The sequence below is a fragment of the Drosophila biarmipes genome, chromosome 3R, assembly GCF_025231255.1.
Source record: "Drosophila biarmipes strain raj3 chromosome 3R, RU_DBia_V1.1, whole genome shotgun sequence".
Classification (NCBI taxonomy): domain Eukaryota; kingdom Metazoa; phylum Arthropoda; class Insecta; order Diptera; family Drosophilidae; genus Drosophila; species Drosophila biarmipes.
In genome coordinates this window covers 32,814,972-32,831,658 of record NC_066616.1, presented here as the reverse complement: position 1 = coordinate 32,831,658, position 16,687 = coordinate 32,814,972, and the positions used below count along the sequence as shown (strand labels likewise).

Sequence of the window (16,687 nt, the reverse complement as noted above, 5' to 3'; positions counted from 1 at the left end):
TTATTATGCTTAAATTACGAATACATTTTTCTAAGCCAACTTTAATCAGGAACATTTTCGGATAATTTGCCTTTAAGAGCGATTTATTCTTGATTCACTCTCAAAACTTCTTCTCTGAGTGCACTCCACCCCCGTGACACTCGCAAGGCTTAGGAACCCAAAAGCATTTAAGGCACGCCGCACAAGATGTGGGGACCTGGAATTGCAAATTGGATCAAAGACATTGCACGTTCCTCTCGCCGTGCTCTAGGTATTAAAGTGCAATTTCCTCCGCCGGCCCAAAACCGAACAACCGAAAAACAATTCGCCAAGGCACCCAAAAATAATACAAGTAATCAGGCAGGGCAGCAAGAATGCCGAAAAAGTTCTTGGCCAAAAACTTTTCACACAAAGGCAAATTGCACAGGCCCGGCAAAAAGCAAAGGCAAAAGCGGCACATGGCGCGTGTCTGGCATTTCAAGTTGCCAAAGTGTAGTTTGTACATAATTTAAATAATTCCGCCCAGCGCTGACAGTCCGAACGTGCTGCTCGTGTCGTGATTTGATACTCGAATTTCCAAACATCCAAATATCCAAATGGCATTTTTGGCCAACGCACCCGGAGCATCGCATCGCACCGCATCGGGCTCTTGGCCTTAGCCCGGTCGAATCGACGGCAAAAACAACTGCTGCCAGCCGGCAGTTTTCAGTTTGCATTGCAGCTGTCAAAGTATTTGTCAAAATGTTGCATATTTCAGCGCCAGCGTTGAATTTCCCAAATGTTTTCGCCTTCTGCTCTCGACAACTGCAAACAGGGTAGCAATCTGTTGGCGCATCGGCGGAAATGGGAGTGGAGGCGTCTAGATCGGGCTGAAGTGATTTTTGAGCGACAGTACGCAGAGGGAATTTCATTTAAATTTTATGCATGTGTAATATGGTACTTGGCTGTAAACGAACCCCTCATTAAGCCCCAACCTTATTTCACACCTCCAATATGCCATTTAAATTTGAAGACACCACCTATTCAAATGCAATCCCCCAGTTATCCCAGTGCCACCTAGATACCAAGGCGGCGACCCCTTTCCCTCCCCCTGGCAGTCACTGGTTTTCATTCAACTCGTTACTGGCTCTTGGCCATTGCTTATGGCCAGCAAACTTGTTTGCCATCTAACTGCCACTGGCTTTTATTTCAGTCCCTCCTTCATATTGCTTTTTGTTTTATAATTCAGCGTGTGTGTGCAACTGTTGGAGAGGTATTAAGTTGCACAGAAAAATGTTGAACAACGAAATGTGTAGTGTGCCACACATCCAGGGACAGCAGGAGACGGGCTCCAGACCTGCTATTACCCATTAGGGGCGCCAAGAGGTATCTTTTGCCATTCCCAGATAGCTTTATCCAAGGCAGTCTAAGGCGACCATAAATAACCTATGCTGACTATCGTCTAAGCAGCATTTAAATAAATAAATTCACCTGGCTGGGCAAACATCATGCCCACTTGGGTAGGGAGTGGCCTGGGGCAAACTATTTCTGCGAAAGTAATGGTGCTGCTGCCACCGCTCTTTCTTGTTCGCTGTGGCACATATGGCTGCATCCAAGTTGTACAACATTGGGTAGTGTATCGCCGTGCAAGTGAGCAGCTGTTGCCGCGGCAGCTCTTTAAAAACGGCTTAAAGGCACATGTGCCGCCTCGCAATAATCTGGGCCATTTTATCAGTCTGGATTTGCATGTGTAATTTTCGAGTATTTTTCTATTTCGGCCCGCCATCAGCCGCTCACATGGCCGGCGTGGAGATAGAAGATTGCGCGATAGCCCTGATGGACTTGCGGAGGAGACTCCGGATGGCTGACACTGATAGCGCGGGGTCGGCACTGGATTCCGATTCCACATACGCACTTGCTCTCCACTCCAGACTCCGGCGGCCAGACGCCGGCAGGGACCCGCAATTACTCGCAATCTACGCCAATTTGGCAGGCTCGCTCAACATTCAAATGCCAAATAGTCGCCCGGCTCGCTATTGGGTGCAAAACAAATCAATTGGGCCGGGCAGCGCCTCGAAATTGTTATAAATTGCCGCGGCTCCATTGAATTATTTATGAATGAATTTTATTAGCTGCCCTCATTGGCGGCTCATCAGCGTCCGCCGGCCTGACACTAATGGCAGTCGAGTGGAGTGCAGTCGACTTGCGGCCGAGCAGCAGTCAATTAAACGCTCCACATTTTGCCAAACATCGGATTCCACTCCAGTCTAGCTCGGCCCGCACCGCATCGCTCGCTGGGATCGAGACTGCCGGCACTTGGCGCTGGATAAATGTTTGCTCTGGCCGACTGAACAACCAAACAATCAACCGCCAAGCAGCCAAACAGCTGAAAACAAATACACATGCCGCATTCCCACATTAAGCAGCCTTGTTTGGCAGCTCATTCGACAGCCGAACAACATGATCGATGCTCGTTATTTACTCTTGCTCCACAGGTAGAGCTAGTTTGGCTGCCTCTGCAGCCCGGCGCTTTTCATTTGCATTTAGTTATCATAAGCCGGCGACTGGCTGCGTCTTTGATTGATGGCCGGCATCCAAGGGGTTGCCAATAAAACTTGCCAAGCCGCCATTTCCCTCTCCCACTTTCACTCAGAGGCTGGAGTTGATTTTCCTGATTTGCCAGTCTCAGCTCAGAACACATTTAAATTCCCCGGCAAGCGAGCAAGTTGCAGGCTCTAATTAAAAGTTTGAGACTGGGAATAAGGCCACCAAGTGACACGCTTATGAGAAGTGCAAACAATGAGCAGCATAAACAGAGGCAGGCGTACGGAAATAAGTGTCTTGGCAAAAGTTAAACGCTCGAAGAGGCGAAACGGGGAGGGGCACAAGACTTATCAGCTGAGCGACTGGCATTGTTTATTGCCAAGCACTCGCACCCGCACTCGCTGGGCTCTGTCGCCGTCCGCATGGGTGTGTTATTTTTAGCCGGCAAGCCCTCCCACCCAGCCACCCGCCCGGCCAAACAACCAGCAGGCGGTGGCTGCCGAGCGACAAAGGCAAATATGCAGTGCAGTCTATCGGAACAGCAGAACATCGGAGCACCAGAACACCAGAACACCAGAATGCACTGACAGCGACAAAAGCCGGTTGACAGTCGTCGAAGGCAGCACTTGCCATTCGCCCATCCTAATGCGGTGCAAGCGGCTTATGCCCACGTTATAATATGATATAAGGGTGCCCGGCCCACCCTTCCCACCGCCTGGCGGACCCAGCCCATCTGCACACAGGCCAATCGCGCTGAGCGCATTAGGCAGCTTGTAAGTAGTAATTATGATTAAATGCGCATACCGAGTGCCAGGCACTCGCTCTGTCACCCGAAGACTCGGGTTGCTCATACGCAGCGTTGGTCTGGCACCTGGGAAAGTGCAGTCACCACTAGCACATCCTCGCTCCTGCGAGTGTAATTAGTTGCCTCGATGCCGCAGGGCGGAAATAATTACACTCCAGGAATCCCGGGCCACAATGCGAACGCCAGGATATGGTGGCAAGGCCCGAAATATCAGCAGTCAACCGGGGCCACTGCATCGCAAATCCTCCGCCTGCACGTCATCTATCGAAATTAATAACGCAATAAAACCCAGCATCTTCGCTGGATTCAGCTGGCCTGCAATGTTGTGTGTCACTCATGTGTAATCCGCAGATAAACAAGGGACAGCATATACTGTGTGTGGAGGGTTCACATGAGCCCGGGGAATGACGATTATGTGGTTATTAAAGTTATTTATGTCTCCAGATTGCACAGAAATAGAAGGGAGCTCCGATTGGGCGTTTAATAGCTGGCAATACAACTATCCTATCCCAGTTCTCGAACTGTTGCTTTCATATTTCCAATCAAATTCACGTTTATAGATGTGTAGTGCTACTGCAGACATTGTGACCTTCTGCACCTCCTGACCTTTTGTACACGGTACTCCTTTTTAGCTACTCCTCCGTCTCGATTACATTTCCCATTTTTATGGCAGCGCAGTGCCACTGGGGACCGCGTCGCATCAGCCAAGTCAACGGGCGACCACCCAAGCACCGAATAAACAAAAGGCTCCGCTCTGCGATTTCAATTGCCACTGCAAACTCGTCAGCTTTTGTGGCATCAACGATTTAATTGAAATTGCATTTGCAATTCCCTCGTCGGCCGGCAATAAATAAAATCAATTCGAACAGCGTTCCACGGCTGAGGATCAGTGCATTACTTCTATTGTGTTTATGCTGCAATTTAAATGGCAAATGGTAAATGTTGTACGGTATATGCTGTATGGTAAATGGCAAATGCCGAGTGCCGAATGCGGAATGGAAATTGGGAAGCCTGGCCGGCATCACATTGTTATTATTTAGCTGTCGCTGCATTTTATAATTGCTTTTAAGCCTCCGCAGCAAAAAGCGAGCGGCTTACCTCTGGCCTGCCCGCCTGCCGCCCGCCGCTGACATTTATTTATTTGCTTTGGGGAATTGCGGGCTGCTGGTGAAGCTGCCGCTGACAACATTTCAAGTTGCCGGCACAATTGGCAACCAATGAAGTGTAAGGCCGGGCTGGCTGCATTTTAGAAATTTAAGTCGCGCTGCTGCACCGGCTCGGTGCATAATGGATGCGTTGTATGCTGTCAGAAATCGAATTGAAATTGATATGCGAGGCGCGCGTGGGAATCGCAAACTGCCATAAACCTGAAGCGCTGTCACTTGCATGGCGAAATTGCGCATACGACACGTTGTCAGCAGAGGAGGCAGCGAAGCAACAGGAGCGCAGCACCACTTCCCCGGGCACAGTGGTCGCCGGAGCTGGCCTCCCTTGAGCAGTCAAATATTTTAGTTTAATCAGCAGCGAATCCCCGCAAATCTCTTTTTATGGCACACCTTCGGGCGTAATCGTAAAGTGAGCCCAATAAATATTTATCGATTTCGCGTCACTCGACTCGGCCCAGTGTGCCTCGCACCGCATAACTCACTGGGCTTTCATCAGCAGAAATTTTCACTGCGACACTTACGTTTTCATGGCAGACGCCGGCATAAAATATGCCGGGTCCCGCCCCGCTCGAGCTCTTTTTTATGCCGGCACATAAAACGCCGGCCTCTGAGGAGGTGTCAAGGAGGAGCTCCTCCCCGCTTTCGCTTTATTTAACGCAGTCGCAGCTCAGTGGCTCACTTCTGGCATTGTTCCCCGAGCTGCCTCGTAAACTGGCGGGCGACAGCGCCCAAAAGCAGGCAGCACGCACTGCGCCCGAGGACATCAATCATAAGGAGGGCCCTCCGCACCCCGCCAAACAAAGACAAATAGGCGAGTTATCCTGGGGATCTGCTTGTTTTGACCAGAAGAGCAGGCATCCCAGTGCCAATCCGAATCCGAATCCGAATCCCAGTGCCAGACCTTCTGTCTGTCGGCCGGCATTTGCGTGCATTGCGCATACGTCGCGTTGCCTTGCCGACAAATTAATCACAATCTGGATGGCAGGACGGCTGCCCCGCCCACAGCTACATGGTAATCCCTCGCAACTCCCGTCACTTTTCGACTCTTGATGCTTTTAATTTATGAGTCTGGCACGCTTGTTGCAGCCCCACGCCCCCTGTTCGCAAATTAAAACAAGGATCCAACATAATAAAAATAAATTAGAGCCGAGGCGGGCAGGGGGAGGAGCGTAGGCAAATACAGCCAGTGAAAGGCCTTGGTTCCCCCTTCCGCCCCGTATAAATAACGCACAGTATAAAAAATTAATTGTCAAAACAATCAATAAATTCGCTTTATGTTCCCGACCCGCTGGACGCAGACGTGGCTCGTGGCAGGCTAATGGCGCTTAAGTCGCCTTGCTCATCGGCCATCTCGTCTGTCCACCATGGAAATCCCACTGTTTGTCGGTCTGTGCCGTCCGCCAGTGGGCAGCTGTTGAGCTGCCGCCGGCGGCCTCTTTGCTTCTCGTTTTATTTTGGGCATAGCCGACAGCCAGAGTGAATAGATTCCAATTTATTTTGTGTATAATCCGCACGCCCCCCAAACCGCCGGGCGGGCAACGTGTGCCGAGCTCAAAGATACAGGTGAAACGGCGCACACATGCGGGCCTCTATACACACTCGCATAAGGCTGTACAATAAATTATATTTAAAATGCGATAGCTGGCAGCATTTGGGTTCGACAAGAGCAGCGAAAATACATTTATATTCATATGCTTAAATTGCTGGAATTGGGAAAGTGATTGACAGTCAATCAGGAATCAGCAAAGGGCCTTATTAATAGGGGCACCAAAAAAGATGGTAAAAGCGGAGAAGGGCAGCTCTCTGAGTATTTAATTAAGTTCGTTGGGCTGACGGGAGTCCGCCGGCGGCCGGCCCATATCGATTTCTAGTGCCCGACCCGGTGATTAAATTATTTCCAGTTCCGGTCGTTTGCCGCATGAAATTTTAAAACATTAATCATACGCCCCGCTGACCAAGGGCCAGGACGAAGGCACAATGATGTCGCAGGATCGCACTCGTCGTGTGTTTACAGGAGCCCGCCGTTTCTGCGGTCATTAGTGCATGCATTTTTAAGCATGTTAGGGTCACCAGCTGCGCTCTGCGATACTGGGCCACCACCTGCCGCACGGTGCTCTGCGGTTCCCCGCACAATGCACACTACGTTCGGCAGGGATGGGGCCGAGAGGGTTGAGTGGGCAGGTTCTAAGCGAAATCGGAGAGCTTTCCCAACAGGAGAACCACGAAATCGCCTAATGAGGTCGGGGATTCCCGCGGTGCCCTAATGGGATTCCAAAACTCCAAACTAGATGGCATCGAAAAGGCAAACGCGGGGCAAAAAACTCAATCAATTTGAAGACAATACACATTCATAAATATCCATTTCAATCAATTAAGATGGAAGGCGAGCGGAACGCAAGACGAAGACTAATGCTCCGCCAAAAAATTGATTTGAATACTCATATTTCGCATATTACGTGTACGACCCATCGACAAAACGATTAAATATGCCGATTAAATATTCATTTGCTGACGCAGCAGCGCGTCACTTAATACAGCGGTTCGACTCGATTCTCGAACGTCGGGGTCGACGCTTCGATGTTATTTCTTATTATTGCTTTTGCCGTTCTGATTATGGCTGTTTGCCTACGTCAAAAACGGCTTGTATCTGTATCTGTGTATCTGAGTATCTGTGTTTCACGACTCCCCCGGCAGCAGCTACCGGTTTTCCAAAGCAATCTCTTGAATTCCCACTGCGGCAGTGCAAAACAAAAAGCCGAGCAGAAACAGACATCGCATAAACATGGAGCTCTCTGGGCTAGATTTGTTTGCATCATGCGAGTTCGCCGGGTATATTCGCTTTTCCATCGCTGCAAACGGCCGCCTCACCTTTAGTCCCCAATAATTGAAATTCTGATCGGCACAGAAGATACAAGTTTCCTTTGTCAACGGGGCAAATAATAAACAACTATCAACGCGCAGTGTTCTGTGGACATTGTTGGCAGGCTTCCACCTTTCAGAGCTCCAGCCTTTGTTGGCCGGTAATTGAATTTAATTTGCCAGGATAATTGCTTTCCAAAACCATTCAACAGCTTTTAAGTATCAGTAAGGGGCCGGGGCAAGGGTTTTAAAATGGCTTTATATAGCGATGACACTTAGGTAGTGTACTTTGACAGGATGAATGGGTTCTGAATTCATGAGGTTTAGTTTACAGGCTAGCAAACAAGTATCTTCCAGCTAAGAGGTACCCTGTCAGTCGATCACCTAACCCTCCGTTCCCTATCTGCATCATCATTCGCATACTACTTATACGCGTCAAAGTGTTAATGAATATTGTTTTCGCCCGTCAGCGGAAATGTTCAGTGCTCGGATATCTGGCATTACTTTCGGGGAGCTAATGCACGCCCCATGTTCTCTGAGCAGATCGCTATTTGTGGCACTTTACATACGCAACTGGGGCGGGTGTGGTGCGTGGCAACAATCAATGTGTCTTCAATTTGCCAAACAACAATCGTTTTGATTGCAATTACCCACAAAGGGAGAGGGCTTCGGCTTCCCGCACAGACACAGCTCCGGCGTGATTAGTTGGTTGCCGGGGATGTGGGCGGTACGTGCTGCAACTGCAGATGGAGCAGAGAGTACAGCCTGAGGACCGAGGACCGACGACCAAAGACCAAAGGGCACACAAGACACACAGCCACAGACCGCATCCGAGCCCATCGTCCGTCACCCTGCTGCCAGGGCTGTGGGTTTGACGAGCTGCCCAACCGCCAGAGCTCCTACTCCGCACTCCGCATTCCAGTGGCCCCAGGTTTGCGTGCGATAATTAACATCTAGATTTTTAACTGCTCGGCATACATACAACATAGCTGGGGCTTGTTAGACCCGCCCGATAAAGAGAACTGCCCCTGGGGGCCACTTGGAACGAATTCGCGTGCTTCTCCGCTGTGTTTGCTTGCCCACTCACTTGTTTACTTGGCCAGCGGTCAACGAACCGCTTTTCCAGTTGGCAACGGCACCTGTCGCTCCCAGAGGCAAACAACTACCGAAGTACCGAGAAAGGGATCCGAATTTTCCTGGTACTCCCAGAAAGAAATTCCGAAGTAATTGGAGGATGTCCTAGTCTCCTCTTAGAAAGCAACATTGCTCAAGAATTCTTAGCAACGCAGAGAAAGAACTTCTAGAACTAGCAGAACTAGAAGGAGAAGAATTAAGGACTAGCATGTTTTCGACATAAACGTCTCCGAGGGCCAAACTCTCTTGATTCATCCACTTTACTGGCAAAGCAAGATCGTGATTTCTGCCCCACAAATGTGAGCCACAAATGGATTTGCGACATCAAAAGCCACCGCCAAACAAGTGGCGGCTGCTGGTTCTTGGCCGGGCGATAAGCTGGTGACTCCCTGCTTTAATTGTTCGCCTTTGGCTGGGGATTCTAATTCTAATTCGCTATCGCACTATAAATTCCGCTCTTTATGGCACTTGGTCCAGCTGATAGCCGGGTGCAGCGGCGAACTTTTGAGCTGCGACCGAATTAAACTTCTCACTTCATTCCGACTTGAAGAGCAGTCTTCTGGGTTTCAGCGTCTGCCTCTTGGTATAATCAGTATTATGGCCGGGCATTAGGGTGAAATTTATGCGGCGATGGCGACGGTCTCCCCCCGACCACCGCAAAACCATTTTAATGCGACGTCATTTTAATGCCACGGGGGGAAAAAAGAGCGGAAAAACTGGTGGAAGAGGAGGAGTAACAGACCAGCTCAGAGTGCAAACATAATTTTCCCTAATGCCAGCACAAAGGAGGACGAGTTTGGCATTTGCAGTCGTTAAGGAATGCATTCAATTAGCCAAAACAACTCTATAGAGCAGCTGTTCTCGTTGTTTCTGTGGCCTCGTTGCCAGGGGGCGCGGCCTTTCAGCCATTGGGTGAGCCGGCAATCACGGAGTGCAGCCGCTGCACCACAATCGCACCACTGGCACCACTGGCCCCACCAACAGGCAGCAGGCCAGCGATAAGCCGGCCCTGCTTCCGCTGAGTGACGTAGGTTCCTCAAGACCCTCCAGCCGACCCTGTGATCCCCGTGATCCCCAGCCGATTGGATCCGATCCCATGGGTAGTGTGTGCCGATAGCATCGACGAGCGACAATCAGACGACTGATAGGGGAGAATTGCTTCTGCAGACCAACTTTGACAGGCAGTGACTTCTACTCGACTTTGGGGTCATCGGGAGCGATATCCGAGTATCAAATTAACCGTGTGAGCGGACACATGGCAATCTGGGGAAACAGTGCTAATCTAGGACGGTCGTGTGATGGGCAGCCTCTAATTAGGTGCTTGGTTTGATGAGATAAGAGCTAGGTTACCCCAAATATTAACCTTATTACCAGGAATTAATGTATTATTGGTAAAGCGATGTATATCTTCTAGAGTAATCTCCTTTATCTCTCTATAATCTAACAACTTTTAAGACCTTCATAAACATTTTTAACCATCCATCCGGATTTAGTAACTCTGAAAAGTTCGCTCCTGCAAGTACAGGTATTGGGTCGTAAGCCCCGAAACCTCCTGCATATCTCGGAGTTTTCATGCCACCAATCCGACAGCAATAAGTCCTTGTAAATGAGCGACTAAAGAAACGTATTCGCCCGACGCGAACAATCATCCCTGCTTTCTACATTTGCATTTGCCTTTGCATACTTCAGCCGGCGAGGAGAATAAAACTCAGCAATAACTTTGCCGGCCAGAAATATGACGCGAGGACGGAAAGGACCAGAACTTTTCCGGAGCGAGAAGAATAAGGCTGGAAAAACTTTATGGCAATGGATTTTCCCTCATCTCGCTGCCGGCGGCAGTTGGCGGCGCGACTTTATTTCAAGACATCCCATCCCATCCCGCCTATCCCCATCCCCATCCCCACCCCCCTGCTTTCCAAAAGACAAATTCACTTTTGACTCGTAAAATGTATTGCAAATGTGTATGCTCATCCTAGCTGCTAGCTGCTGGCTGCCACAGCCCATTGCCATTCCGCTCTGCTCTAAAATATTACATTACTACAAATTGAAATTTTGCGCACGTTTCTGTCATTTAAATCTGTTGAGGCGGCCCGAAACCGAACGAACCAAAGTATCTGCCAGATACTTTTTCCGAGGGGCATCGCAGGGGAGGGCAACCGGCTTTTACTATCAGGCAGACGGCAATAAAATAAATAACATTTAAAATGAAATATTTGATTGGGCCGCAGCAGAAGGATGCGATACGGCTGGCTGGTGCTTGGCGGGCACATGCAACATGTTGGGGATGCTGCAAGTTGCCGGCGCTGAAGGTGACCTTTGCACGCGCCCCTCCCCCGCCGCCTAATGCATAACTTTGCATAAATTTCCCACAACCTAATCGCCAAAGTTGACTCTGCTGTGAATAAACAGAACAATGGCGCCGACAAACAGCAGCGAGCGAGAAGACCCGATGGTGGGCGGAGTTCTCCAGGATGGCAGTGAACTTGGTGGGTGGGTCGGTGGGGGTGGGCCTGCAATTGAAGTGTGACCTCGATAACGAAGTGAAGTGTAGTATCTGCGGGTGCGTCCGTCCAATAGAGCACTTAAAGCCCGGCACTCGGAGCATGAAAATGAATAAGTTGCTGGAGCGCAAACATTTAACGCTTCATTAACTTCAGATAAAGCCCAGGACCAGGCGCAGAGCCCAGCGAGGACAAAATCGGCCGAGACAGGCCTCCGCCTCCCCCTTTCGAGGGCGAAAATCCAGCCCAACTTCGATCACTACAATTAAGCAGACCACCCTGCAGGGCGGCAGGTGGGGCGGCAAAAATCGATGACAAGGTGACAGCACAGAGCACTTCAGCACGTGCCTGCCAAAAAGAGTCTGTTTAGTGGAATTTGATGGTGGAAAAGATGCTGCCACAGCAGCTGAAGGAATTCGCCTAAATTCTTTATAGCATACTCTGCCGAAGCTATTGAACTAACAACACTGCTCGCCTTGGTTAAGACATCTGAAATACATTTAATCACCCGTCATCCAAAGTGACATAAAAACAAGTTCACTTTGTCTTTCGCTAAAATGATTCCCTAATCTTTGAAAGCGTACCGATTCCTTATGCGCTGCCTCCTTATTTGCATAAATGAGAGCTGTAATTGCCAACTTGTCCCTTGTGCACGTGGTGAAACAAATTCGGCACTCAAATATTTGGTATTCACTTGCTCAGAAAATAAAGCCACTTACCTTCTCTCGCTTTCAAGTAGACCGTATTGGCCACAATATTCTCTAATTCCATTAGTTCCAGGTTGGCGGTTTTTTAATGAATCCTTTGGCGCTCTCGAAAAATAGTCGCAGTCGCACTGGCTTGCTGGTCCTCCCTTTGATGTGGCTCCTGTCTTTGACCTTGGCTGGCTCCTTTGAACAGGGATCCCTTCTGCGTTTCACTTGGCTCCTGGGCGACTCCTTAGACTTGCAAATCTACGGCTGGCTGGCTAATTTGTGGCCGTCGTCTGGCGTCCAGCGTTGCGGTATTTGGCAGTAGGGTTTCGGTTTCCGTTTCAGACACAGGCGTCATTTAGTTTCAAGATTGGAGTTTGCAGGCCGAAAATGTGCCCTTTTGTGCAAGCCGAACCAATTTGCGCTTGATTGAATGCTGCGGGACTGCTGGCCAATGGATTTCCTCAATCTGCAAGTGAATGTAAGCGATAAGGGGGTATAAATATCTTAGTTAATTGGATTCGACAAGGGATGGCCGGGCTAAAAGGGTTGCTTACGACGCCGGTTCAATGGGGCTATTAAAGTTGGCCCGAACAGAACTACTTCCCTGTAAGAGTGCTTATTTGGGTTGAGCATTTCGTGGCAACTTCCTAGCAAATTATAAATGACTCTGGATTATCTTTTTCACGCTCTTATTCCAGCGCAATTTAGGTAAATTTCATTACATTTTCCCTAATGACGGGCGAAAACCACAATACCCTTTTGGCGGCTCTCACATTTTAAATATTCACATGCGCACATATCTTTTTGTCCTTGGCTCTTTGTGGCTCAAGTTCGCCTCTCGAGAGGAGTTAGTACACGTTATGTCTACGTGTACTTGTTGTCTCACCTGTTTGTGACAAAGAGCTGCAAGCGATGATAAAGTTTGCATGCGTACACGGAAAAATAATGAGGTAAGTCCTTGATGCAAGGATATATATTTTCCTTATCCGAAATCGCCTAAGTTTGAAAGTTCTATCATAAAGGATCTTAAAACTATGCAACAGTTTATTTGAAACTCAGAAGTTCCGTGTTGCCTACTTTTAGACACCTTAATTGAGACTTGAGTAATATTATCCCATATTTTCCTACCACATACCACCATCATTTCTACAGAAATTTTGTGTTTGTGTATTTCTAGGCGTGAGTGAGCTCCATCTTGTGGTGGAGGCCCCGCAAAAACAGATCTGAGTCGGAAAGCCACAGCATGCTTGGCCCACCTTGATGGCTGTTGGCCTTCTGGAGGTGTCAGTAATGTTGCGGTCGACTGTGTGTCGCATTTATTAATCATGGACCCACTGACAAGGGCCTTCCACAGCGGGGACACGAGAGCCGGGTATCTACAGCCGATGCTGGGACCCCGTTCCAGAGTGGGACCCTAATACGTGTGGGCATGCCCTGTGAAGTCGAGTGTCACGAGCAACTAATAGCAAAATAATTGAATGACACCAGCTTTCCTCTGCTGCGTGAAGGCATTTACATGGGCATGTGTACACATGGACCGCACGGGCTGTATGATTTTGAAATTTCTTTATTAGAAATACACTTTTTACGACTGGGTCGCTTTATTTGCACTTATCAACTCTTGTGTGCGTCATAAAGCTGTTGGTGTTGCTCTTTGCGAGCGAATTGAATTTATTGGATCCGCGCATAGGCAATTTTTAATTAAAAATGAACTCATGTGGCTACATATAGATCTATTTGTTATGGAACAGCCATCCAAACCGCACCATGTGCTGGGGGCACATCAATCAAGGCAGGAGAGTGTGGCCATGCGAGTGTTTATTTTCCAAACAGTTTTTTCTGCTTTGCAGTCCGGGTCTAAATTAATTGTTTCTGAAATGCGTAGCCAAATAAATGGGGGATGGAGCCAATCAAGCTAAATATATTTGGAGCTCCCTCCAATAAACAAGGCTTTTACGGGCGCCATGTATTATTCAGTCCTCGAATGGGCATGAATATGGCCATTTCATTTGCACTCCGTGCGAGGTGCGGGGCCATAAAGTGCGTTCTAGTGGCCACTAAAAGAGCGAAACACCAGCGGCATCGGAATGGGCCCAGATTGAGCACTCCCGTCTAGATTCCGACATCGCCTCCTGTCTAGTTCAGCGTGGAGTAGGGAAAAGGACCAGGAGCAGGAGCAGGAGCAGGGCTGCGCACGTTAAAAGCCTCTTTATTGAACATTTGCGCCATTAGGCCCGCTTGCCGGTGCTGCTGCCTGCCGCCTCTGCTGGCTGTCACAACGATGCCGGCATAAAAAACTCAACCGCCAAACGATGGTGTCAGTCATCCAGGCATACACGCACATCCCATCCACTTCCACATCGCCATCTCCATCCACATCTCACTGGCACATTTACCCACGTGTCTGCCTGCAGCAAGTGACGCCATTATGAAAATGTTGCGAAATGGCGCAAATGTGCATGGGGCTCATAACGAAATTAAGCGGCAGCATTACAGCCACTTTTTCAACACTTCCTGGAAGAGTGGCAACAAAGCTAATGTCGTTTTCTTTGAGGCGCCGCAGTGATTTTGTTAAAAAAGATATATCAAAGTCCTATCAATCTTCCTGTCAGTGAAATATGCTATGCTAGCTTTAGATTTAAGAAAGTTCCAATACATTACCACACCTAATTACATTTTCATACGGATTTTTGTAAGCCTCAAATTGAATACCTCAAGCAAACCATAAGTTCAACATCCCGCATCCCTGATAACCGCAAAACGGAGATAGTTCTCTCAGATAATCCTTCCCGTTCGCATCCAATTAGGGTTTCCTGAGGGTGTTTAAGTTGTCACATGGCCCGAAGAAGCCGCCGTTGTTATGGCCTCCATTACCATTCACTTGTGCTCAAACCGCGCACCTTTGTCACCTTGTCGCAGGCAAATTGCTTTTATCTGTCCCACTTTGTTGGGCACTCGAGCATCTCAGCACCCGAGATTTTGGCAGAAGGGGAGCCTGGGTGCTCCAAATGGACTGGGGGAGTATCGAGGACGGGCTGACAGCGGCCCTAGTTTAGGAGCGCATTAACTAAATTATGGAGGAGAGCAGCTGCCTTCGTCTGGGCGGCGTAAGAGCCTTAAGCATTCAAGCTATTGACTTATTAATTAAGACAAAGCAGCCAGCCCCAAATGTCAGTCCGCAGATGGTGGAGGGGGAGATGGGATGTTGAGGGATCAGAAACAAGGCATATCATCCCTTATCACATTTATGACAGTCATGGCCATAACCAGAGCCTCGGAATACGTCAATTTAAATGCCAAAAGCGAAGTTGCCCGGCGTTTGGAGCACATAGAGAAACATTATTAAAATTGGAAACGTATCATCACGAGAAATTTGAAATCCCCTTAAAAAGTGTCAAAAAGTATGCAACAATTTGTGTTTAATCAGCAAATACCTAGGGTACCCTTTGAAAGGCATATAGCAGACTTTTGGTCAGTTTTTAAAGTGATTTCGAAGCGCTAGGGATTTTACATTTACTTAAACCTTGTTAATCGAATTGTACCACCAATTTCTCTCAGTGCCTTGGTTTCACTCGCAATCCACCACGGCCCATGCATAGTCAAGTAGGCAGGGCAAAAATAGCGACACGAAGGAGCAGTTTGGGACTGACGGAGGACGAAGGACAACCTCAATCATGGGAATGCCCAAAACGGATATCCTCAGCGCGTTTTGCCCGACTCCGTGAGTTATGGAGTCGCCTGCATCCTGTTTCTGTCTGCATTTTGCTGCTGATGCTAGCAAAAAGCAAAAGCAAACCGGAGAAAAAAGCGCAGAGTCGAGTCGAGTTGAGTCGAGTAAAGCGAGTCATATTGCCCACTTGGCTTTCGTTTTTATTTGCTGCTGCCTTCCGCATACATTTTTTCCATCTATTTTTTGGGTCTCCACATATTTTTGCGCTTAAGCTTCGTTATGGCTGTGCCACCCAGACGAGTTGCTCCTCCCCCTGGCCTTCCCGCTTTCCCGCCTTCCCACTTTCCCGCTTCTCCCCTTTGAGCCGTGTTAATTTCGCTCTGAATGCGCAATTTATTTGCGTTAAACTTGGACGTGCATGTGGGCGGTCGGTCTATCCTATATGTGGTTGGTTCTATATCCCCCTATCCGGATTTTGACTTGGGCTCCGGCTGGGAGCGGCTTCCTCCTCCGACTGGGTGTATGGCCGGGCAAAGGATCAACTTTTCGCCTGGCGCCCTGTGGCATTGCATGTCCTTTGCCTCCTCGCCATGTACTCGCACATACGTGCGGGGACTCCCTCAAAATGTTTTCACTTTAATTTGCAGTCGCTGCAAAATTTTAATCAGCTCTCCCCCTCGCAGACTTTTTGTGCCCTGTCCGCCTTTCTCTTCCGTTTTCCTATTTTCCGCTTTTCTTTGCATTATGAGTCGGTAATTAGAAATGCGAGGCGATTTAGTGAGCGGCACAAAAACTTTCCTGTTTGACTTGGGACAATTGCATAAAAGGAAAGAGGAATGAAAGGTCTTTCACTTTATTATTATTAAATGGGAATTTATTAGTGTAATAATCTAAAGGCAGCTGTGAAGGTTCTGAACTTCGATAGTCGCCTTAAGCGCTCTCCCAACTATCCCCATCTAGAATAATCTAGTTTCAGCTTGCTAGGAATTAGCCCAGTGATAATTTTCACATTTTAGGGTCCAAGCGTTACAAATTGTTTGGTTTCCCCCTTCCAAAGTAACGTTCCCACCGCTTGACAAGCAAACACAATTCGCATTTGTGTCTACTTAACTGCTCAGTCGACCGCAAAGACGTGTCAGTAGGTGTTGTATAACATTGCAGTCGCATTAGCATTAATACATCGGGGGCGCTGATGGGGTAGGTCGTCGGCAAGACGGCCACAAGTATGCGGTTAGTTGGGCCAATACTCGATTGACTTATGTTAATCGAAAAGAGCCGGGAATCAGCGTAACAGCATCGGTATTACGTGCTCTGCCATGTCATTGGAAATCCGATATGAACCTGAGTTACACCTC

General features: G+C 48.6%; 1 protein-coding gene across 1 annotated transcript in view; it reads right to left on the bottom strand.

The window, feature by feature from the left end:
- Positions 1-16,687, bottom strand: part of LOC108025266 (G protein-coupled receptor kinase 2) — a 49,843-nt gene that overhangs the window by 13,339 nt on the left and 19,817 nt on the right. The window contains exon 2 of the mRNA XM_017095627.3: positions 11,687-12,128. Within this exon, the coding sequence (XP_016951116.1) occupies positions 11,687-11,738 (52 nt within the window). The 5' untranslated portion in view covers positions 11,739-12,128. The remainder of the gene's footprint in view (positions 1-11,686; positions 12,129-16,687) is intronic.